Source organism: Piliocolobus tephrosceles, chromosome 19 (genome assembly GCF_002776525.5).
Source record: "Piliocolobus tephrosceles isolate RC106 chromosome 19, ASM277652v3, whole genome shotgun sequence".
NCBI lineage: Eukaryota > Metazoa > Chordata > Mammalia > Primates > Cercopithecidae > Piliocolobus > Piliocolobus tephrosceles.
In genome coordinates, this window is record NC_045452.1 from 41,403,763 (window position 1) to 41,429,958 (window position 26,196).

General features: G+C 43.4%; 1 protein-coding gene across 2 annotated transcripts in view; it reads left to right on the forward strand.

Annotated features, from left to right (window-relative positions):
- The window catches only part of KCNJ6 (potassium inwardly rectifying channel subfamily J member 6), a 308,832-nt gene that overhangs the window by 186,478 nt on the left and 96,158 nt on the right, over positions 1-26,196 (forward strand). For both annotated transcript variants that reach the window (XM_023189489.2, XM_023189497.1), the window contains exon 3: positions 18,739-19,659. In XM_023189489.2, the coding sequence (XP_023045257.1) occupies positions 18,739-19,659 (921 nt within the window). The remainder of the gene's footprint in view (positions 1-18,738; positions 19,660-26,196) is intronic.

A 26,196-nucleotide genomic window follows, 5' to 3' on the forward strand; every position in this document is an offset into this window, starting at 1 on the left:
TTCTTCCTTCTCAGAGTGCTGACCCCATGTGCTTCCCAATGGCTCGTGTGAAACCTTTTGACTAAAATTATTCCATTTGCTTTCTAGAAAAAGGACATGCAACTTATTTAATGCATAGAGACCATTCAGAGACACATCAAGCTTTCTTTTAAAAGAAATTTCTTATTTTATCCTAAAAAATTGTATCCTAAAAAAAATTTATCCTAAAAAAAATCTTACAATTGAATATTTTTCAGGGTAGAAGCTGGTAGCGTAAGCTGTTGACCAGTAGTCCCTAGACGAAAGATGCTGAAATGGAGACATGTTTGGCCACTGGCCAAAGATCAGGTACCAAGTGATTATCTGAGGACCTGAGTCTTTGAAACCCCAAATCTAGTTAGTGCATTTCTCCTCCACAAAACCCAGGCAAAGGAAATGCCCGTCTCTGAGAGCTCAAATAAAACATGGCAATGATTACAGAGAGCAGACTCCTCTTCAAAAGACCCCGAAATACCAACAGCAGATTTCTCCAGAACAACACAGATGCAATGAAGTGCAAAACATATATAGGCCTTTTGCATTCCAATCAAGTATCGCCAGGAATTTAAGCCACATTTAAGTAAAAGTAATTCTGTTTTATTGATGCAGGAATTAGTATAATCGCTGAAATACATCCAGAGGGTGCAGCCTTTATAGGAAAAGAGGAAGTCAGCATTAATCTGTTCAGAATGCTAACACTTAACTGCAAGCGCAAAGTTAAACAACAGGACGCCTATAGAGTGTGCATTAAAGGTGAAGTCAAGAGGGAAAATGATGCAGGGAAATAACAGTTTTCTTGTAAAATTAAACATACCTTGTTAGAGCAGGGAAAATACCCTTGAACGCTTGCTTGCCAGCCCCCCCCCCCGCCCTTTTCTTGCTGGTACCAGGTGGAGCTACCCAACAGGTGTTGAGTCGTGGGGATCAGTTTGTTCTTAACCCTCAATTACATGGTCACGGCTCTGGATGAATTACCTGGGTCCCTTTTTTCTCCTTCAAAACCCAGTTTTTATCATTCCCAGGAGAGGGACAGCAGAGAAAATGAAATTCAATTTTCCGCTTGCTAGAATTCTTAACAGAAACCGGTTTGTGGGAAGTGGGTTGGAACATCTGTCTAAAATTGGAACTCCGGCTAATGTGAGGGTTTGGATTGACTATTCTTTCCTCTGTCGTGAGAACCCATGACGTGGTGGAATCAAAGCAAATCCAAATCGGTCTTGCCCCAGAAAATTGACGAGGAAACGTCCTGCCCATCAGTCATGCAGAGACTAGTTCTTCTGAAATAGCTTCCCCATTCCTCACTCTAAAGCTCACCACAACCTTTTCAGAAGATTTGGCTTTCCACAATTCTAGAATCTAAGAGAGGGCGTCTTGTGAACCAAGCAATCACTTTCTTGCTTCTCTCTGCCCGTCAAGACTGAAAAGTCTCATCTAATTTATGGACACTCCAGGATAGATGACCACAGTCCATTGGAAGGACTGGAACAACTGTCACATTCTGAGCAGGGGGGACCAGTCTGGCCAGTCACACACACCCTGCTGTGCCTGGCACTGTGTCCTCTCAGACAGGGAGGGGCCCGTCTTCTCTGTGAGGGCAACGCTTTGACCTTCGTTCTACTTCTTCCCAATCCCTGGGAGATCTTGTTCTTGCTTTCCCTACAGAATGTCCCATTGCTTCATTTCTACTGGTTGCTTCCCCTCCCTCATTTAGAAAACTAGGTGTCATGCTTGTTTTCCCCAGCCATTCTGCCATCTCCCTTCCTCACCTACAGATGAGTGTGTCTTGACGCTTCAGCCATCATCACCCTCCGCCCCTGCAGTCCAACTTCCATCCTGACCACCCTATTCAGACTCTCCGGGAGTTTCCTTCCTTGCTCGGAAGGGTCTCTCCTCTGCTGAATGCACCATCTTGGCCTCCCCATCCTGAACTCTTCCTATGAGCAGAACCCCTTCATTCCCACTAACTCCTCCTCCCTCTCGCTGCCTGCACCCTCTGTTCCTGCTGAGCACTATCTGTGGATGCTTCCTGGGGTATCTGGTGGTCTCGATTCTTGATTGTTGCTCTACACTCTTATCGTCTGAGACAGCCCGTCCATCTGCTCAGCACCCTTGGGTATTTCATGCTTCTGTGCTGTTTGGTTAATAAAAAGTGCCCTAGACTTAGAGCAACCAGCCAAGACCAAACCCAATTCCAGCTATGTAACCTTGGGCAAGGTAGCCAGCCTCTCTGAAATCAATGATGCTGCCTACCACACAGATTTATTAAGGGGAGAGAATAAAGCTGAAAACAGATGTGAAGCTACAAAGCTCAATGCTGGCATATAGTAGGTGTTCAATAAATGTTCATCCTATTCCCTAGCTGCCAGTTCCCCTTCCCAACTTACTTTGTAAGACACCAGGATCTTCCCACTTACCAGATCTCAATCTGCCATCAAATCTTAGAAAGTCTTTTTTTCCCTATTAGCCTTATCTCTTCTCCTCCATCCCCAGCATCCTCTCTCTAGTGTTGACCCATATCCCAAGCACAACCCCCTTAAATCTTTCATTCCATTATTTCCACTTCTTCTGCTCCACTGGGGTAATTTACTCCATTAACACAGGAGTGAGGCATGATTCTTCTATTGCCACTTTTTCTCACCTTGTACACCCCTGCAGGCACACATACACATACACACACACACACACACACACACTCACACTTCTCTCGTCTATCTGCAATGGCAGAAAGGAAAGAAGACAAGCTTCAAAATGGGACCAACTTGAAGGAGGGTTCAATCTCTTACCTCCACTGTATATTAGACATGTAAGCTGCAGCGAGTGGCTGAACCCTATGCACCTACACTGCCTCATCTGTAAGATGGGTCAGTACTCCCCGTGTGGGCTGTTGGGCCCCGCCCAGTACTTGGCGAAGGGGTTGGCTTTCACCCTTTCACATTTGAGAGCCACAATAATTTCCCACCTCCTTTGTGATGCCTTTGCCAATTAGTCCAGCCACCATTGGCCTCTGTCTCTGATGCACTAGAACATTCTTGATCTCTGGTCCACAGTGTGGAATGCAACTGCACAGTGATATAGGGCACTATGCAGGTTTTGTGTTACCAAGCAGGCTCTTAGCTTCCAGATGGGTCTGCCCATCTGTTTCTTAGATTATTTCTGGATTTCCCACAGTTTCCAGGACAATGTTGAGCTTATAAAAATAGTGATTATTGTAGTTACAAATTGTGTACCTTCTTCGACCCAGACACTATCATAATTGCTGTCATTTGTTCAATGGCTGCTGTGGACCAAGTGCCATCCTTGCAGAATCTTTTTCTTTCTCACTCGAACTCTTCAAGGTAGGTCTTATTATTTTCATTATGCAGTTGAGGAAACAGACTCTGAGGCAGAAGTGGCCTGAACAAATACATGCAGACTAGGAGAACAGGATTCCAACCCAGGCCCACCAGGCACTATAGCCAAGCACCTTGTCAGCAGGCTTCCAGTGTGCATTATGTCATTTCATTCTCCCAGCAAGGTGGACATTTCACCCTATTTTGCATATGAAGACTTAAGGCTGCAGGGGCCTTGGCTGGTGGGCAGCAGAGCTGGGATTTCCCAGGACTGGCAGGCTCCATGCTGGAAGAATCAGGAGCAATAGATTTCTTCTTGCTCTCAGAAGGAAACCACCAACTCCACAGTCCCTGGGCAAGAGGATAGCCTGAAGCAGCCACTGCTTTAGAGAACACAGAAGGAGGAAAGGACAGCCTAGGATCCCAAGGTCTGGGAGCTCACTCCAGCTCTGTCTCCTGGCAAATCTGTTGGCTTCCCTCGGCCCCACTTTCTTCATGTGTTCACCCAAAAAACAAAGGAGGATGAAGTAAATGACATCTGAGGTTGCAGGACTGCTGCTAGCCCATACAGTGCCTTTGTGCAAATTACCACAGGTGCCCTTTCCTCTGGGTGGACTCCGGCCTGTGCAAGGGCACGTGTCTTGGCAGGGAAAGCATTGAGCAGGTTTCCACCCTCTTTCTCCCCTCATCTGGGCATCTTTGTTAGTGGACAACCTATATCGCTATACATGATGGTCATGGCAGGTTCTTAATGGTTCTGTCGACGGTCCTGATTCTTGAAATCGCTTTAAAGAAGAATCAGGGGCTGGGCACGGTGGCTCACGCCTGTAAGGCCAACACTCTGGGAGGTCGACGTGGGTGAATCGCTTGAGCTCAGGAGTTCACGACCAGCCTGGGCATCATGGCAAGATCCTGTCTCTACAAAAAGTACAAAACTTAGGGGGCTGAGGTGGGAGGATCGCTTGGGCCCAGAGGTTGAGGCTGCAGTGAGCTGTGATCGCACCACTGCACTCCAGCCTGGGTGATGGCGTGAGACCCTGTCCCCGCAGAAACAGAAGAAGAATCAGAGTATTGAATATCTGTCTCCTTTATCCAGTCCAGAGAGACCTGGCATTTATCTCCTTTAACCAATGAAATTGCACATTTTACCGAGCCATATGCCATGAGCAGCCAGCATCAGTGCTTTGACATTGCAGTGGGTACCAGACATTCTAAATTTAAATTCACATTGTGGGGTCCCCAAGCTAAAATGCTAACAGGACCCTTGGCCCTTTAGAAGCTGTCACCAGGTCCTCGTGGGATGTAGGATCTGTTCTACCACATACACCTATGACTTCAAACTTTCTGGTCTGTCTGGAATTCTGATTAGAATAGTCTCCCCTAGTCACAACAGCTCAAGGGACACAGCGAATCAAAACCAGCTCACCTTCACATGACACCACAGACACAAATGACAAGTGTTGTCACCAGTCACTGGCAGGTAAGACTTCAGATAAGGACGTATGCCAAAGGATAAGCATCAGGGCAAGAGACCAAAAGGAAACTATTGATTTTGAACTTCTGGCGCCACTTGTAACTACAGCTCTGAATTATCTCTCGCATGTGTCTGGGTTGTAAAATGGAAGCATCTCTCTCCATACGCTCTTCTCTACATCTGCTTTGCAGTTCAGACATATATATACACACACACATACATACCCAGAGGCATCACTAACTGGTTATAAATCCGGGATCGCAGGAATCAATATGATGGCAAAATCCCACCATTCCTCAGTCTGGAGCTATAGCATTGTAGCTCTTTGTAAACTCTTCCTGCAATAAGATAAGAATGCAGTCACAAGCTGATCTCTCATTTTAAATATATTTATGCTTTTCGTGTTTAAGCACAATCTCCTTTTCATTGTGGTAAAATATCCCTAATATAAAATTTATCATTTTAATGATTCTTTAGCACACGCTTCAAATACCGTCCATTTCCAGAACTCTTCATCTTCGCAGACCAGAAAGTGTCCTCATTACACATTCACTCCCCATTCCCCCTACCCCAGCCCCTGGCAATCACCATTCTGCTTTGTCTCTATGACTCTGGCTATTCTAGGAACCTCACATAAGTGAAATCATATAGTACTTGTCCTTTTGTGTCTGGCTTATTTCACTGAGCATAATGTCCTCAAGCTTCACCCATGTTGCCGCATGTGTTAGAATTTTCTTCCTTTTCGAGGCTGAATAATACTCCACTGTGTGGATAGAACACATTTTGTTTATCTATTTTTCTGTTGATGGACACTTGAATTGCTACCACCTTTTGGCCACTGTGAATAACGCTGCTATGAACATGGGTATACAAATAGCCCTTTATGTATGACTTCGTGACTGGTCAAGGTGCAGAAAGCTTTGCTTGATCTGTGATTATGCTGAGTTCAGTTTGTTGTTGTTGCTGCTGCTGCTAGATGCAGATTCAATTCAATGAATCAGCTGAAATAGAGCATTCTTGAAAGTCACACTCAAAAATGAGCCAATTTGAGGCTTCTTTGTGACACAAACCCTAAGAGAACTGTCTCCAAGGTTCTATTTCTCCCCTATCTTTCTCCCTCCCATATCTTCCCCACCTCTTGGATGAAGTTCGTCACTTTTTCCATTTGAACCTACCCTCCTACCACAGGTCTCAGCAGTATTTTGTCTTGACTTCTATTCCATCAAACACCTGATTCCAACAGCTATCCCTCTTCCTTAACCTAAACCCCTTTGTCTCCTTCTCAACATGTAAAAGTATTCAAAACTCCCCCCAGTTCACATACACACCCATGACACACATGCACACACATCCATGCACACACAAACACACACGAGTCCTCACTCCATCCAGCTCCCCTCCAGCTCTCTCTGCCTTTAAATACTTCATCTACGCTCACCATCCTTCACTCCCTCACAGGTGAGTCACTCCTTAACGCACTGCACTCTGCCTTAGACCCCACCACTCCACCACCACCACGATCACCAAAGTCACCCCTGGTATTAGTTTCCTGGGGCTACCGTAACAAATACCACGAACTGGGCAGCTTAAAACAAGGGAGACTTATCCTCTCAAAATTCTAGAGGTCAGAGTGCAAAGTTGAGGTGTCAGCAGGCCATCCTCCCTCCAAAAGCTCAAAGGGGGAATCTTTCCTTGCCTCTTCTAGCTTCTGTTGGCTCCAGGTGTTCCTTGACTTGAGACCACATCTCTCCAGTCTCTGCCTCTGTCTTCACCTGGCTTCTTCTCTATGTCTCTGTGAATCCTGCTCTGTCTCTTATGAGGACATCTAATCGGACTTAGGTCCCACCTTAATTCAATATGATCATATCTTGACCCCTACCTTATATATATCTGCAAAGACCCTATTTCCATATAAGGTCACCTTCTGAGGTTTGGGGTAGATATGAACTTTGGAGGGGAACCCTTCAATCCAAAACACTAGCGAATCCCTATTGCCAAGTCCAATGGACAGCTCCCAGCACCTCTGTGCAGCATTTGTTTTGGTTATTCAAAAGAGAAATAGATTTCTGTTTCCTACTGATTCTTTAGATGATAGAAGCATATTAGGGGAAATTTTAAAATAGAAAAATTAAAAGGGAAAGCAAAGACACCCACAGAAACTTACAACTCAGATTAATCAAAGTTTATACTTTGGAGAACATTCATTCTTTACACACACACATACCCATTCACAAACATGCACACGTTACTGTAAGATGGCAATATTTGCAAAGTAGACCATATGTTTATGCTGTTTCTTCTCTTAATGCTGTGGCACGGATAATTTGCCAGGTCGGTAAACATACACACACTCATTCAATAAATAGGTGCTATGGCCCTACTCCATGTACCAGGTGCTTTTTCCAGGGCCTGAGCTCTATCAGTGAATAAAACAGAAATAGATCCCTACCCTCCTGGAACATACCTTCTGACAGGAGCCAACAATTAAAAATGGACACAATGAACAACATCTACCATATTGGAAGATGAAAAACACAACAGAAAAAGAAAACAGTAAAACAAGGAACGATGACCACGAGTACTGGGAGGTAGTACATGAGATTTTATGTGTAAGCCTGGCCGACGCGGTGGCTCACACCTGTGATCCCAGCACTTTGGGAGGACAAGGGGGACGGATCACCTGAGATCAGGAGTTCAACGCCAGTCTGGCCAACATGGTGAAACCCCATCTCTACTAAAAATACAAAAATTAGCCAGGCATGGTGGCGGGTACCTGTAGTCCCAGCTACTTGGGAGGCTGAGGCAGGAGAATCGCTTGAACCCAGGAGGCAGAGGTTGCAGTGAGCTGAGATCACGCCATTGCACTCCAGCCTGGGTGACAAGAGTGAAACTCCATCTCAAAAAAACAAATAAATAAATGTAACCTTCACTGAAAAGATAATCTTTGCAAAGAGTTGAAGATCCCAAAATGTTGAAAAATAATTTTTAATGACTGCATGGTATTCTATTGATTATGTCTGCATCTGCAGCAGTATGTTTAACCAATGTTCTAGTGATAGACATTTGGGTAGTTTCTGATTTTTCACTATTATAAAAGAGGCTGTACTACATCCCTGAATACAATTTGTGGATGTTTGTGATGTTAATTCCTTAGAATAAATGACCCTGAATTGTCAGTCCAATTCAGAAATGTTCATTTCTAAATTGTGATACCTACTCTTACCCTACCTTCAGGAAAGACTGTGCTATTACACATAATACGTACAAGTATGAAATTACACTTCCTCTCCCAACACACAACTTTCACATACTCATTTGTCATTTATTTAAAATTTTGCCCATCTTAAGGTAACAAAATATATCTTATTTGTATTGCTTTCCTTTGCCATGGGTGGACAGTCTTTTTATATGTTTTCTGGCTTTTTTTTTTTTTTTTTTTTTTTGAGACGGAGTCTCGCTCTGTAGCCCAGGCTGGAGTTCAGTGGTGTGATCTCGGCTCACTACAACCTCTGCCTCCCAGGTTCAAGCGATTCTCCTGCCTCAGCCTCCCAAGTAGCTGGAACTACAGGTGGCCGCCACCATGGCTGGCTAATTTTTTTATTTTTAGTAGAGATGGGGTTTTACCACGTTGGCCAGGCTGGTTTTGAACTCCTGACCTCAGGTGATCCATCCCCTTTGTCCTCCCAAAGTGCTGGGATCACAGGTGTGAGCCACCGCATCGGCCAGGCTTACCTGTAAAATCTCATCCACTACCTCCCAGTACTCATGGTTTCACTATGTTGGCCAGGTTGCTCTGGAACTCCTGACCTTGTGATACATATTCCTTCTCTCAGAAACTCCTCATTTATTTCCTTTGACCATTTTTTTCTATTGGGGTATTTATTGCTTTTGTAAACTGGGAATATATATGTGTTGTGTTGTAAATATTTTTCCTGTTTTTTTAATAGACATTTACAATTTTTCCATTGTCAAAAATATTCTTTTAAAATAGTTTCTGGATTTCTATCATGGTTTTAAAAAAAAGGCCTACCCAAATCTTAGAATTATTTTTTTAAAGACATCTTATACTTCTGTAGTTTTATTTTTTGCCTTTAAATCCTTGATCTCTTTAGAATTTATTCTAATAAAAAGAATAAGGATGAGACTCATCATTTTTGTTCCAGGAGGGCAATCAGTTGTCCCACAGCCTGCAGTGAATAATACCCTTGAGAAATGCTTCCTCTGCATCTGCTGCAGGTCCAGGTCGCCCGCAGCTCTGGCCCCACACACCTGGTTGCCTACAGGAGAGCTCGCCTGGATGTCTTCAGAGATCTTCCTAAAACACTCAAAATACTCAATCACATCACTCCTCAGTTTGAAACCAATCTCCTTAGTCTTGCACAGAGGACTTCAGGGCCCAGCCTGGGCTTCATCCACCTCTCTTTTCTCATTCCCCTTCCTTTTCTCCATGCACACCGCATACCAGCAGCGCAGAATCTGGGCCACTCCCACCCAAAGCTGTTTCATGCCTTTAAAGACTTTTATTACACATGCTGTTCTTGCTTTTCTTTGTTTTCTGTTATTCAATGTTTATTTTAGATTCAAGGAGCACATGTGCAGGATTGTTACATGGGCATATCGCTTGATGCTGAGGTTTGGAGTATGACATTCTGTCATGCATTTAGTGAACAGAGTACCAATAGTTTTTCAACCCTTGTGCCTGTCCCTCCCTCTCCCCTCTAGTAGTCCCCAGTGTCTACCAAAGCTATCTTTACATCCATGAGTCCTCAGTGTTTAGCTCCCACTCATAAGTGAGAACATATAGTATTTCGTTTTCTGTTCCTGCATTCATTCATTTGGGAGAATGACCTCCACCTACATCCATGTTGCTGCAAAGGATGTGATTTCATTCTTTTCATGGCTGTGTAGTATTCCATGGTGTATCGTACCACATTTTCTTTATCCAGTCCAGCAACGATGGGCACCTAGGTTGATTCCATGTCTTTACTATTTGTGAATAATGGTGTGATGAACATACAAATGCATGTATCTTCTTAGTAGAAGAATTTCTTTTCCTTTGGGAATATACTCAGTAAGGGGATTGCTAGGTCGAATGGCAGCTCTCAGTTCTTTGAGAAATCTCCAAACTGCTTTCCACAGTGGCTAATTTATATTTCCACCAACAGTATATAAGTTTCCCTTTCCTCCACAGCCTCACGAGCAGCTATTGTTTGACTTTTTAATAATAGCCATTCTGACTGGTGTGAAATGGTATCTCACTGCGGCTTTCATTTGCATTTCTCTGATGATCAGAGATGTTGAACATTTTTTTGTATGTTCATTGGCCGCTTGTATGTCTTCTTTTGAGAAATCTGTTTATGTCTGTTGCCCACTTTTTAATGGAGTTATTTGTTTTTTGCTTGTTAAATAAAGTTCCTTTTAGATTTTGGATATTACACCTTAGTCAGACACAGTTTGCAAATATTACCTCCCATTACCTTGGTTGGTCTGTTTACTCTGTTGATAGTTTATTTTGCTGTACAGAGGCTCTTTAGTTTAATTAGGGCCTGCGTATCAACTTTTGATTTGTTGCAATTGTTTTCGAGGGACATAGTCATAAATTCTTTCCCAAGGCTGATGTCCAGAATAGTGTTTCCTAGGTTTACCTTCTAGGATTCTTATAGTTTGAGGTCTTATATTTAAACCTTTAATCTATATTGAGTTAATTTTTGTATATGGTGAAAGGTAGGGATCCAATTTCATTCTTCTGCACGTGGCTAGCCAGCTATCCCAGTACCATTATTAAATAGAAAGTCCTTTCCCCACTGCTTATTTTTGTTGACTTTGTCAAAGACCTGATGGCTATAGGTATGTGGCTTTATTGCTGAGTTCTCTGTTCTGTTCAATTGGTCTATGTGTCTGTTTTTGTACCAGTACCGTGCTGTTTTGGTTACTGTAGCCTTATAGCAGAGTCTGAAGTCAGGTCATATGATGCTTCTGGCTTTGTACTTTTTACCTATGATTGCTTCAGCTATTTAGGTTCTTTTTTGGTTCCATATGAATTTTAGAATAGTTTTTATAAATCTGTGAAAAATGACATTTGTAGTTTCATAGGAATAGCACTGAATCTGTAGATTGCTTTGGGCAATATGGCCATTTTAATGATACTGATTCTTCCAGTCCATGAGCATGGGATGTTTTTCCATTTGTGTCATCTCTGATTTCTTTCAGCAGTGTTTTGTAGTTCTTGTAGAGATCATTCACCTCCTTGGTTAGATATATTCCTAGGTGTTTTATTTTTGTGTGACTACCCTCCTTGGTTAGATACATTCCTAGGTGTTTTATTTTTGTGTGTGACTATTATAAGTGGGATTTTATTCTTGATTCAGCTCTCAGCTTGAACGTTATTAGTGTATAGAAGTGACACTGATTTTTGTATATTGATTTTTGCATCCTGAAACTCTACTGAAGTTGTTTATCAGTTCCAGGAGCCTTATGGCAGTCTTTAGCATTTTTTAGATATAGAATCATATTATCAGCAAAGAGAGATCATTTGACTTCTTCTTTTCCTATCTGGATGTCTTTTATTTCTTTCCCTTGCCTGATTGCTCTGGCTGGGACTTCCTGTGCTTGCTTTTCAGATGTCCCCACTATTCCAGTCTTAGTCCATCAGGAAGCAAGCACATACTCGCCATTACTTTGGGCAAACCCATCCTGCTCTACACCCAAGATAAATTTAAATGTAATATTGCTGATACCCTCCCCAGTGCCCCTTTCTCTGATCTCTGTTTTCACATTGTGTTTTAACTGGTGGCTTACTTCCAACCAGAGGAAATCTGTTTGAAATGAGGCCCTTTTGGTGATTAGTAATAGATTTCACATGGCAAGAGGTCTTACAGAGTTGCAACATTACTTCAGTTCAGGAGATGAGGAGAGAGAAAAAAGAAAGAAAAGTGAGCCGTATCTGATGGATCATCTAGGGACTGTCAATATCACAAAAACTATTTGAGTCAGTCATTTTTTTAATTGTGGTAAAATAGACATAATATAAAAGTTACCATTTTAACTGTTTTTAGGTGTCCAATTTAATAGCATTAAGTGCATTCCCAATGTTGAACAACCATCATCATCATTTCCAGAAGTTTTCTTAGCATCCCAAAGAAATAACTGTCCATTTCCCCCTTCCCCCAGCTCCTGGTCGCCTCTATTCTACTTTCTGTCTGTATGAATTTGTCTAAGTTTGTTGTATAAGTGGATATGTATTTGTCATTTTGTGTCTGGTTTATTTCATTTAAATAATATCTTCAAGGTTCATCCATGTTGTAGCCTGTATCAGAATGTCCTTCCGTATATTTGTCCTTCTGTGTCTGGTTTATTTCATTTAAATAATGTCTTCAAGGTTCACCCATGTTGTAGGCATACATCAGAATCTCCTTCCTTTTTAAGGCTGAGTAATAGTCCATTGTATGTACATACCACATTTTGGTTAGCCATTCATTTCTTGATGTAACACTTGTATTCACCATTTCACGGCTATGGATAATGCTAGTATTAACACTGGTGTGCAAGTATCTGTTTGAGTCCCTGCTTTTAATCCCTTAGGGTTTCCTAGAAGTGCAATTGCTGGATTACATGGTAGTTCTATGTTTAACTTTTTGAGGGACTAACATACTGTTTTTCATAGCAGCTGTACCATTTTACACTCCCACCAGTGATATACCAGCATTCCAATTTCTCTACATTCCGCCAACACTTGCTATTTTCTTTTTTTAAAATAATAACTATTTAATAGATGTGAAGTGGTATCTCATTATGGCTTTGATTTGCATTTTTCTAATGACTAGTGATGAAGAATATCTTTCCATTTGCTTATTGGCCATTTGGATATCTTCTTTGGAGAGATGTCTATTCGAGTCCTTTGCCCATTTCTGAACGGGTTATTTTTTTGTTAAGGTGTAAGAGTTCTTTATATATTCTGGATCCTAATCCCTTATCAGATGTATGACTAGAAAATGTTTTCTCCCTTCTGTAAGTTGGGGGTGATTTTTGATGAAGAAACCACACTTCTGTGTCACTAAGGGCACTGCCCGAACAACTGACACTTGGTTAAACCCAAGAGAAAGATGACATCTGTCCCTTTCTTCTTAGCTCACTGTGACGGCCTCCCAGATGCCCTCCTCCTTCAAAGTCCCCTGGACGGTTACAGGGATAGCTGACTCGACTTGTCCTATAGGGCCCACTCCTCAAGTCGCCTCAAACTTGCAAACACTCTCGCTTTTCCTTCTAATTCATACCCCCAACAAGGACCCTATAGGGTTTAGTTATGATTTTCTTGGATTCAGGTTAAGCAAATGTCTCAGTTTCTAAATCGTCAGCTACATGGGATGGGATATGTTTAGATCAAGTGCTTTATCATTATTTAACTCTGTGTGATACATTTTTTTTTTTTTTTTCAGTCTCAAGATTTAATAGAGTGAAAACAGAGCTCCCATACAAAGGGAGGGGATCCAAAGAGGGCAGCCATTGCCGGCTTGAATGCCTGGGTTTATATCCCAATCACTGTCCCTCCCCCTGTGCTCTCAGGCAATAGATGATTGGGTATTTCTTTACCTCCTGTTTTAGCCTGATTAGCATTTTAGTGAGCTCTCTTTACTACCCGATTGGCCAGGTGTGAGCCAAGTTGCAAGCCCCATGTTTAAATGTGGATGTGGTCACCTTCCCAGCTAGGCTTAGGGATTCTTAGTCGGCCTAGGAAATCCAGCTAGTCCTGTCTCTCAGTCCCCCCCTCTCAACAGGAAAACCCAAGCGCTGTTGGGGAGGTTGGTGTTAAGTTTAAGATACCTTTCTTAAATCAGATATCAAAAGAGTGTCTCGATGTGTTGTTTGGCAATTTGTTTTTTTAATTATAAAAGTAATATAAATTTATTCTAGAAAATTTGAAAAATGTTTAACAAGAAAATTAAAAGTACCCATAAACCCGACACCCAAAATTGCCCTATTAACATTCACATCTGGTGTATTTCCTTCCAATCTTTGACTTTCCAGGTACATTTGAGATCCTGTTTTTCTCAACTAGGTTTTCCCCATGACATTAAAGTCTCAAAGTACTTTTGGAATGTTTTCTTGGATACTGGAAGTTTCACCTGCAAAATTCATACATAATTTGAAATGTAAGAAACATCTCCTACAGACCAGGGCCACCAGGGCAGCCTTCCCTGCAACAAGAGCTGTACCTGAATTGCAACAACACAATCCCACTGATTCGGAGGACAAGGCTCTGCCCAGCTGTGGCTCTGTCATTTGTTATTAATTCTTTCAGATTAAATTTCAATATGAGGCTATTTTGTACCTTAGCTAGTTCCACGTAAATTGATAATTTTTCTAAAAGAGAAAGAGAAGAGAGGAGGAGAAAAACTGACCTTCACACAGGCCCACCTTTACTGTGAGCCAAAATCCTGAAAAGCTACTCTCAAAGTCAAGTAAATCGTCAAAGTTCCCAGCGCCATTCCTTGGGTCCCTTTGCACATGTGTGCAGCATTTCACGGTTAGCAGAGGGTGTACCCCTCTACATTATCTTTGGTGGTAAGAACTTGCCTGTGTCATCAGCTGTGCAGGAACATGGGAGAAATGTCTGCTTTCCCAACCACAGCTGCAACTTGCCCTACAGAGCAGCTCAAAATGCTCCTGGAGATGCGATTTAGATCCCCCACTCAAATTCATACCTGGGATTCCGAGAGAGAAAGAAATGTTACAAAACGTGATCATCATTTCCTTCTATATTTACCCTGCAACATCCACATGCGTGCCCATGAGTGCTGAGCCGCCACTCCCTGCTCAGACTTGTACTCATCCTCTCTCCCTGGCCGCATTCCCTGTGACGACTCTGGACACAGCCCCGAGGCCCCCTCTCGCTCTCGTCCACCCCATGCCCCACACGCTCTCCTCCTCTCTGACTGTGCCCTTCCTGGCCCCTTGGGGCTCCTCCTTCAGGCTCTTCTCTCCCAGAACTCTCACATTTCCTTGGCTTTTTTGGTTTCTCTCAACTCCATGCCTGTTCATTCCACCAGCTGCCATGATGCAAGGCCCAGCCTTCCCTCCCCATCTCCCCATGGATGCGCCTGCCCTGCACCCACAGTCTCACCTGTGAGGCACCCACTGGAGCCACCTTCCAAACACACTACCAGGGAGGTTTGGCTTTTTCTGTTTGTTTTCAAATTCTTGTTTCCCATTGTTATTGCATTTTATTATTATTATACTTTAAGATCTAGAGTACATGTGCACAACGTGCAGGTTTATTACATAGGTATACATGTGCCATGTTGGTTTGCTGCACCCATCAACTCGTCGTTTCCATTAGGTATTTCCCTTAATGCTATCCCTCCCCCAGCCCCCTGGCCCCCAACAGGCCCCAGTGTGTGATGTTCCCTGCTCTGTGTCCAAGTGTTCTCATTGTTCAATTCCCATCTATGAGTGAGAACATGCAGTTTTTTTGTTGGTTTTTAAAGGCAATGAAATAGCATTGCATTTACATTTTTCCCCTAATACCAAACACAACCATTTAATTAACCCCAGACACTAAACCCATCTTCAGCTTCCTTTTCTCTGTCTTTGCTCTTTCCCACAACCATTCCCCTGGCCACTCTTCTGCTTATAGGTGTCATCTATTTCTGCCCATAATATTAGAGATAAGGCTCAATTTGAAAACAGATGCAAAATATATAATGGGTCAAACACAATCATTGCTTTCCTTGTTTCCAGACAGATAGTAGCTCTCCACCCATGACTTGGGACCCAGGCTCCTTCACCTCTTGACTTCATTGTGCCCCACAGAAGGGACAAAGGCATAAGGAGGGGACACATCTGCTATTTAGGACAATGGCCCAGGAAGACACACTCAATTCCAGATGGGCCAAGACTCAATCACCATGGCCAACCCTCAATACAAAGAGGATGGGAAATGTGGTCCAGCCCTGGTGAGAAACTGGATTTATAGGGAAGCAACAGATATCCCCCCAGACTTTCCAGAGCACTGATCACTACTCATTCATTAACCTTTCAAGACAGGTTCTTCTAGGGGTCGAGACAGTTGCCTGGAGCTGGGGGTTTGCAGTTTAGTCAGAAAAAGGATAAAGCCTACAAATTAGGGAAGGGGGGAGGCAGGAATAAATTTCTTTCATAACAGTTTTAAAGTATGAAGTATCACTGAAGACTTGAGAATCAGCTAATTTGACAAACGCTCTTCTTCCACTTAAGGACTCAGAGAGACAAGACCTTAGGGTGGCTTTGCACAGTTGGGCAGCCTCCCAGCGGCCAACGTGGGATATACACCAGGCCTGCTGGAGCCTTCACAGGGCTCTGCAGACAAGGTCTCCCCAGCCAGGCAGAGTTTGAGCCCAGACACCATTCCATATAAAGTCATATTTAGACACTTCCACTCAGCACAAAAAAAAAATTAGCAGTGAGAGCTCGGAGTTGACCATTCAAGGACAAGAATACCCTGCCATGTAGGGCATAGTGGCAGTGAGCAGGACATGGCCTCTGCCTCCCTCCACACACTCCAACCCACCTCCAGTGAGAAGGACCTGACCTCTGCCTCCATTCATACACCCACCCCATCTCCAGTGAGCAGGACATGTCTTCTGCCTCCGTCCATACACCCAACCTACCTCCAGTGAGCAGGACATGGCCCCTGCCTCCCTCCACATATCCCACCCCACCTCCAGTGAGCAGGACATGGCTTCTCCCTCCATCCACACACCCACCCCACCTTCAGCCCTCCCAACCTCAACAGCCTCCCATCAACATCTGTCCTGGTATTTGTTCTAAGAAAGGGAAAAAAGCAAATTTTCTTACAAATGAAGGACTTTTCTTATTATCAGTGAAGGACTATTGAGGGTGATCATCTGAAAGTCAAGGCTGTCAGACTGGAGAGTAGGCTCTGCAGAACAGATGCTGTCTCTTCCTGAGGCCGAAACATAAAAACAGATCCAGGGGACTGATTTTTAAGGCAACTGATCATCCATGAGCAAGGTTAACTCAGAAGTTAGGTTGGTGGCACTCAAATCCCATCTCTGGCTATGTTCTCATTCAGATAAATGATGGTTTGTTGACAGACAACATTTCTCCTTTAACCAAGATAAAAACAGAATGTCCACAAAGGAAACACATGGCAGAGTCAAAGGACACAGAATTTAAGTCTGGAGGAAGAAATTTCTTACCAAACTTTCAGAAAGACTTTAGTATTACTGGCCAAATAAATAATTTTGTAAGTGGATTATATACTTTTAAACAGCAGAACCAGTTCCAAAATTCCCCTGCACTCAAGTTTCAGGAGAGCTTTCCTAATGCATTATTAACTAATGAGTGAACCAGTGTGTTAGTCATGAAAGCCATAAGAAAGAACGTAACCAGACATGGTGCCTCATACTTGTAATTCCAGCGTTTTGGGAGGCCAAGGTGTAAGGATCACTTGAGATCAGGAGTTCAAGACCAGCCTGAGCAATATAGTGAGACCCCATCTCCATGAAAATAAAAATAATTGGCCAGACATAGTGGCATAAGCCTGTGCCTCCTGTGCCTACTCAGGAGGCTGAGGTGGGAGGATCACTTGAACCCAGGAGAACGAGACTGCAGTGAGCTATGATGGTGCCACTACATTTCAACCTGGGTGACAGAGTGAGACCCTATCTCTAAAAAAAAATAGTAATTTTAAAACTTTTTTAAAAGAAGGAAAATAACCACAAGCTAAAATGACAGATGCTGAAGGTGGAGGAGGCAGAAACCAAATCAAATTTGTAAGCACAGAGAGAGAGAACATTTCCCCACCCTTTTTTATTTACCTTGGCATTGAATCAGCCATTAAAGTACAATGCATGCATACTTACCAACAAAAACCAGAAATGTTTTTTAAACCCTGAAATTTGGCCAATAGTTCAAAGAGCTTGTTCAAGATGCTTGCCCTAAACATAAGGAAAGTGACAAGGGAAAAATTACAAAAAAAATTGATTGCAAGTCTGTTACACATGCAGGCACAGAACACATGCATGGTTTTGTTTAACCTTGTAACAACACTGTGAGTTGGGTATCATAGTCATTTTGTAAGTCAGGAAACTGAGGCTTACGAATTTGGATAGTATGTTGTAAGTCAGTTCAGGCTGCCATAATAGAATATCACAGACTGGGTGGCTTAAACAACGGACATTTATTTTCTCACTGTTTTGGAGGCGGGTTGGCAGGGTTAGTTTCTGGGAGCCCTCTCTCCTTGGCTTGCAGATGGCCACCTTCTCCCTGTGTCTCATACGGCTTTTCCTCTGTTTGTGTGCACCCCTGGTATCTCTTCCCCTTCTCCTAAGGACACCAGTCCTACTAGATTGGAGCCCCAACCTTATAGTCTCATTTAACCTTTGACTATCTCCTTAAAGGCCTTATCTCCAAGTACAGTCACCTTAGGGTTTGGGGCTCAAGCCCTATATGGATTTGATGGGGACACAATACAGTCCGTAACAGATATCATGGTTAAGAGCCCACTAAGAGTTGCTAAGTAGTAGAGCTAAGACTGTCTGAATCTAAAGAGGACTCCTTCATTCTGAGCTTACTGCCTCTCCCATGCCACAGCATCTCAGACAGAGTTGGGAGGCATCCCTCTGTAAGAGCTGACTCAGTAGAACCTGCTGGCAGGGACACAATTTTGCAGCAATAAGCTCCATCCTGGTGGGCAGGATGGTGAAGTACTTACACAAACTAGATCGAAGAGCACAGAAGTCCAAGTCAACTAGAGGCCTATCCAGATGGTGTGGAATAAAAATGGCTTTGTCTACTTTGTTTATAGCTACACAAATGGTATTTGGTTTCACCAGCCCATACAAAGTGTGCCGTTCCATTGTCCTCAAAGAGCCAGCCTTTCATTCAGTGTTTCTTTTCTTTTCTCCAAACCACCAGCTAATGTCCTGGAGGGCGACTCCATGGATCAGGATGTCGAGAGCCCAGTGGCCATTCACCAGCCAAAGTTGCCTAAGCAGGCCAGGGATGACCTGCCGAGACACATCAGCCGAGACCGGACCAAAAGGAAAATCCAGAGGTACGTGAGGAAAGACGGAAAATGCAACGTTCATCATGGCAACGTGAGGGAGACCTATCGCTACCTGACTGATATCTTCACCACCTTAGTCGACCTGAAGTGGAGATTCAACCTGTTGATTTTCGTCATGGTTTACACAGTGACCTGGCTCTTTTTTGGAATGATCTGGTGGTTGATCGCGTACATCCGGGGAGATATGGACCACATAGAGGACCCCTCCTGGACTCCTTGTGTTACCAACCTCAACGGGTTCGTCTCTGCTTTTTTATTCTCAATAGAGACAGAAACCACCATTGGTTATGGCTACCGGGTCATCACGGATAAATGCCCAGAGGGAATTATTCTCCTCTTAATCCAATCTGTGTTGGGGTCCATTGTCAATGCATTCATGGTGGGATGCATGTTTGTAAAAATCTCTCAACCCAAGAAGAGGGCAGAGACCCTGGTCTTTTCCACCCATGCAGTGATCTCCATGCGGGATGGGAAACTGTGCCTGATGTTCCGGGTAGGGGACCTTAGGAATTCCCACATTGTGGAGGCTTCCATCAGAGCCAAGTTGATCAAATCCAAACAGACCTCGGAGGGGGAGTTCATCCCATTGAATCAGACGGATATCAACGTAGGGTATTACACGGGGGATGACCGTCTGTTTCTGGTGTCACCGCTGATCATTAGCCATGAGATTAACCAACAGAGTCCTTTCTGGGAGATCTCCAAAGCCCAGCTGCCCAAAGAGGAACTGGAAATTGTGGTCATCCTAGAAGGAATGGTGGAAGCCACAGGTAAGATGTGTTCTATCCTTACACATGGATGGCTGTGGATAGATGCTCATTTTAAACTGGACCTTATGTTCTTATCTATTACAAGATCTAGAATACTGAACCTCATGCAATATTGACAACATCCCCTTGCTTCATGACATAGTATGCCTATGTATCTCACCTGAAATATATCTGCCAAGAAGCCTAACCATTTAGTTTTTAAAAGCCCTTTGGAAAATAATGAACAATGAAAAACCACCATGTAATATATTTTATTTTAAGTCTCCAAATATTTACCTAAGTTAAAATCTGATCTGTCTCTAAAGCACGTTTTAAATGGCCTTAAAACATTGCTAATTTAAATACTTGAGGTTATTTATTACCAAGTTAGGAGGAAGAAGTTAAGTCTTTCAAAGGAAGCCTGACAAACTGCTTTAATAAGAATGCAATTTCACCCATTCTTTGAAAGTAATTTATAAGGCCTATAGCATTGGTTTTTCTTTTGTATGAAGTGAGTGCCTAGTATCTCTCCACACTTGACCTGCTGAGCCCCCAGTAAGTATAAAGTTGCAGACAAGTAAATAACTCTAGCAGAAAAGAAAAAAGTTGAAGATCCATTCATCTTAATCCCGCCAGCCCTCTTGCTGTTAATGGCTTATCACTGGGATGTTTTCGGGAAGATGATCTGTTCAGGAAATAGAGAAAATGGTCTGTTTTTACTGACGTCTTCGCTCCTATCTGAAATTTGCACATTACACATCCCAACAGCAAAGCAGGTTCTGCCCATGTTTGTATGTAACATCCCCCAAAACAGAGCCATCAGCTGTGACTCAAGATAACCATAGTGCCTCACAGGGAAAGTATAAACCAGAACCCTAATTCATTAAGGCCTTTATTGTTCTTTGAGGTAGCAATAGTGTCTTTGCGGTCCTTTTTCCTGACACCATCAGCCCTTTTGTGCTTTTAAGTCTTCAGCTTGAGATTCGGGTGGTTTATATTGTCTGAAATTGCATGACCAGCAGGCTGGCCCCATGTTCTTCATCAACCTGTGACAAGTAACTTAATCCCGTGATCCCTTTTAGGGAAAAGTCACTGGTCCCATGTTTCTACCTCCCTGTACCCAACAGGCAAGGTCACAACCTCTAACAAATTTCTCTTACGGTGGTGGTGTGAAACTTTTGCTATAGGGTTTTCAAATGCAGCAAACAGTGAAAACGTGAGTAGAGGGCTTTGCATGGAGTTCAATGGTAAGAGCGGTTGCCTTTCCATAGAACAAAAGGCGCAGGAACCTAATGGGAAAGTAGCTTTAAAGAATAACAAAAGTCACTGTTGCGAAATAGGACATAAGTGCTCCAGGTGTTAACAGGAGCTGTACCTTGAGCCTGATTTGGGGGTGCATTTGTGAGGCAATAGTTAGGTGGAGGGGAGGGAGAAGTAGAAGGGAGGGCAGAGGAGGAGGGAGGAGAATGGAAGGCAGGGGAGGAGAAAGGAGAGGAAGAGAAGGGGAGGAGAGAGGCAGGTAGGGGAGGAGGGAGAGAGGAGGAGGGGAGGCTGGGGAGGAGGGAAGAGAAATAATTCAAACAGGGAGCTGTCACTTTCCTACAGACCAGAAACTTCCCCAACCTCAGCTGAGCACAGGGACTCTGGATCCCCCTAGCGGCCACAGACCTACAGCCTCTGACACTATCTACTGACCACTCAGGATGCAGTTTTTCTTTTCGCTTTTCACCATAAATTCCCCCAAGACGACGTGAGAGAGGGCAGTGTCTCCAAGCTCAAGGAGCAAAAACCACTGGAGATGTACCCTCTGGTTACTGATGCTAATCTGAGCTTTACATTGTGGGAGTTAAGCTTTGTGTTCCCTCAAACCAAAGCCCAATATCTGTAAAATAAATGAATCTGGAATAAGCAAATTATCTTTGTGATGTCCCTGAGTCGGAATTCTCCCTGGGGCAGGCCCTGTCTTTCTGATGACAGCTGGTAATGAGTGAGCCTTTCCAAAGGGAGGAATATGGTTTTCTTGGTAATTAACAGTGATACTTGCCTCTGAGCACCCTATGGCCTTTCCACAGCTTTCAAGAGAAATCTGAGTAATCACCAGCAAAACCAATCCAAATGTTCACCCCGCTCCCTGGAAAAAGGCAAATCCTACTTATTTTCTTTTAAAAAATCGTTTTCTAATTTCTAGACTTGGAGAGGGGGCGGTTCTAGAAAGTTCTGGAGGTGTCTGGAAACTGAATGTGTCTTGGTCTTTTCCTCAGGGGAATCGTACAACTCAGTACCCCTAGTACAGCTGATCTCTTACGTTTCAGCAGGATACTGTTTGTGAATGAAAAGCTCAATTAGGATTTATGGGCATTAAACAGGCCCTTAGGGGAGAAAAATGCTTCAATCTCTCAAAACCACAGGAAAAAAAAAAAAAAATGTGGACCAAACGCACACTCGAGGAAAACAAATTCACAGGGATCTAATTATTCATCGTAGTGCTGGACTGGAAATCAGGAGCCATGATAATAGCAAGCTAACACAAAACAGTTTCCCCTGCGCCCATCACTTCTTTCAAAAATGTCGCAGTTGACCTTAACCTGCTGTGCTCAGTGGCCTCCACGAGCAGGCCTCTTCCAGGGAGCAGGGGAGGCCCACATGGCCACCTTCACGCGGTGCCCTCTTCCCTAATAGGAAGCATGCGTCCTGGGCACAGGATGATGCTAACGTGGTGTTTTTCCGGAGACCCGAGTCATCCCGCAGGAGGCCACCTGGGTCCTTCCGTCTGCTGGGAGCTCAGGCCCGGTGCAGGCGAGTAGTGCTCTGTGGATGCACTGCCTTTCAACGCCAGCCGCATTGCAGGGTCAGGTTCCATTTTTAGAAAATGAACGTGGGCTCCTTGAAGGCTGGAAGTGAGCCCCCCTTTCATGGCCCTGAAGGGACTGCACAAAAGATGGACCCACACCCACGTAGAACAGCCCCGCATCCCTTAGGAATGGCTTTGGTCCGGTCCTGCCTCAAGTCAGAGGGACATGCCAGGTGACCTTTAAGAACCTTCCAGTCATGTGGTTCTATTTTTGAAAATGAATCAAACCCTGGAAAATTCTGACACCAGCCACTCAGACATCTAGGATTTGGCCGTGTCTCATCTGCAGATATATTTTTAAAGGGGGCCGTTTATGTTCCTGACACATGGGCGATTTTGAGATAGTGGTGTTTACAGAAGGTTTCATAGCTACGTAAACAAACGTGCTCAGCAGCTGTGGCCCATGTGTGTTAAAATAGTAAAGCATTCATATAGACTGTTATTTATAGAGGGCAAATGGGCCTCGAGGCAAGATGACAGCCACGCAGCGCTGGGCTTGCTGCCAGTCAGCCCCCACTACGGCCTTGCTGATTGACGAACTTCCACATTTACCCCCAGCGATTATGCAACTGCGGGAGGCAGCATTTGCCTACACCTCGGCAAACGTGCCCTCAAGGATGAGTCCCCATTAAGCCTTTTGGTTATTTTACACTTCTGTTGATGGAACCTATCAGACTTACACAAAAACAGACCCAGTAGTATCACTAACCCCCCGTGTCCCCGTCCTTCTGCTCCAGTGATTATCAATTCAGGGTCAAACTTGCTTCCTCTGTATCCCCACTCACTGGCTGCCCACCGGAATCACATCATTTCATCGGCAAATATTTCAGTATGTGCCCCTAAAAGACAAGGACTCTTTTTAAAATGTAGCTATCATGCCATTATGACACCTAAAATAATGACCAATAAATTAAGATCCAACATCTACCGAGTGTTCAAACTTCCAATTGTCTTGTAAATGTCACAATTTTTTTTTTTTTTTTTATTTACAATCAGCTTGTTCGAATCAGGATCCAAATAAGGTTAACACACGGTGATTGGTTGAGATATCTTGTAAGCCTCTTAATCTGTGAGTTCTTCTATCCCTTTTTTTTTTTTCTGATAAGTTTTTCTTAAAGAAGATAACTTCTGAAAGATTTAAATACTGCATAGAATACTGGGGAAAGTGGAGGATGAAACACACCAGAGAGCCCTTTATAGACAAGGAGGCAGGGCTGATTAATCAGAAGTAGCCATCTGGGAGTTACCAAGGACGGCCAGGGTTCACTGGAAATAGGTGAAGGCAAGCCATCCTTCACCACAGAAAAGCTCAGTTCTGTCGCTAGTAGAGTAATTCCCAGGCAGAGAATTTAGTCATATAAATCACATCACAGACCATAAAATTTTTGAGTTGAAGGGAATCTTTGCCCATTTTACAGATGAAGAAATGGAACCCCAACAAGACCCGTGACTTGGCTAAGGTCAAATAGCCACTAGCAGGGCAGGACCTTGAAAGCCACAGCCATCGGTGGTGTTGCCAGGAACTCCGTGTTCAGTGCCCTTTGCACCATGAGTGCTGCTGATTCATGATTCGGCAGAGAAATGCACCCAGAAAAGACAACTATTTTTTTTTTTTTTCAGATGGGGTTTCGCTCTTGTTGCCCAGGCTGGAGTGCAGTGGCACAATCTCAGCTCACTGCAACCTCCGCCTCCCGGGTTCAAGCGATTCTCCTGCCTCAGCCTCCCGAGTAGCTGGGATTACAGGCGCCACCACCACGCCCGGCTAATTTTGTATTTTTAGTAGAGACGGGATTTCTCCATGTTGGTCAGGCTGGTCTGGAACTCCCCACCTCAGTTGATCCACCCACCTCGGCCTCCCAAAGTGCTGGGATTACAGGCGTGAGCTCCCGCGCCCGGTCAACGACTGATATTTCATGTGCAGATGACTGGTATCAATGTGCCAGTCATTTTCTTTTCTCTCACCATTAGTTCTTCTTTTCCTTTAAGGTTCTTCTGTTTCCAAATGTCATCAGTTCATTTTTAAATTACATAGACATTGACATGAATTTTAAACAACCACATATCAGAATGAGATGTACCACAAAACAATTCTGAAATCAAAATTAAATAAGCATTGTCTACAAAAATACCCCTGGAAGAACATGATGTTCTGTCAGGTCTGATTTCCAAGCACATTTTTCTTTACTGTAATCAAAATGCCACTGTAGTCTAGCAGGGGAGAATATGAGATTGCAGCCTTTGAAAAGATAAGACTGCTGAGGGTAAGCATCACCATGCTCTTAAACTGTTTCTAGTAATGATATTTCACAGCCACTAAATTTTTCAAATCTCGTTTTTCTCCTTTTGATAATTTACTGCTGATCCCTCCATTGCCAAGCCATTATCTCCAATTTGACCATTTTTCTCTTAAGAGTTATAACCCCAACCACCCAGCCTGGGAAAAGAGTTAATTGATGAGCTCTGAAATGCCAAGAACTTGGGTGAAACTCTTCATAGAGGCATCTTCCTGGAAAATCTCTATAAGGAGTGATTTTTTCAATTTAAAGACATATGAATATATTTTTCATAGGTCAAAATCTGCCACCCATAAGTCAAGAAATCCAGTTCTCCTTTCTTTTTGAGCATTAAGTTTAACTCATTTTTTCAGGGCTTCCTTCCAAAATGTCTATCTCAATATAATATATCCCAGTAGTATCATTGGCTGGCTGGGTAAAAACTGGTGACAAGTGCTCCCCAAATATGGTAAACTCTCTAATCCTCCACAGCTTGGGGACACTGTGTTCTGGTTCACAAAATGTCTTAACAGTTAAATCAGATTTTGGATGCTCCGGTGCACACATAGAGTCTTAACTTTTCTACCACTCCTTCCAAAAGGCAGGCTACTGTAAGAAACCTAGCATTATAACTCCACTAAACATTTCCCATACTTTAGAAGACAAGGAGTCAAGGTCACCATATATTACTGTGATTGAAAAAAGCAAAAATTGTTCATTGTTCACCAGTACCAGAAAATCCATTGTTCTTCCTTCTCCAAATGGGCCATGAGAAGCCACTAAATTAGCTGCTCAATAGAAGTGAGTGATGATCTCCCAATATATACAATGTGGAATTCAAAGCATTAGGACAAAATTGGACGAGCATCTAAATTTAGCTCAGACCCAAACTCTAAAGTCAATACTCATCTTGCAAAGGAACAGCATCATCCAAATTAGGAGATGAATGTCAAATTGTGTGGAGCCTCTAATTAGCATATCCTTAAACAAACAGAGTTTTATTATTTCCTAGGGTATTCAGTAATACAAGTACGGACAGCAGGTTGCCAGCAAAGCAGTTTTTCTCAACAATTTCGAATGACCGGAAGAGGATCACTGAGGAAGGCTATGTAAATTATTCACACACACTCCTACACACATACACACATGTGCATACACATGCAAATACACATACACACGTGTATGCACACATGCATACACGTGCACACACAGCACACACGTGCACACATACATGCACATGCGTATACACATACATGCACACACAGCACACGTGCACACACATGCATACACATGCATGTGTGAACACACATATACACACATGTACACAGAAATACACATACACACAGGTATACACACATGCACATGCAAATACACAGGTATACACACATGCCCACACTTGCACAAATACATATACACGTGTATACACATACATGC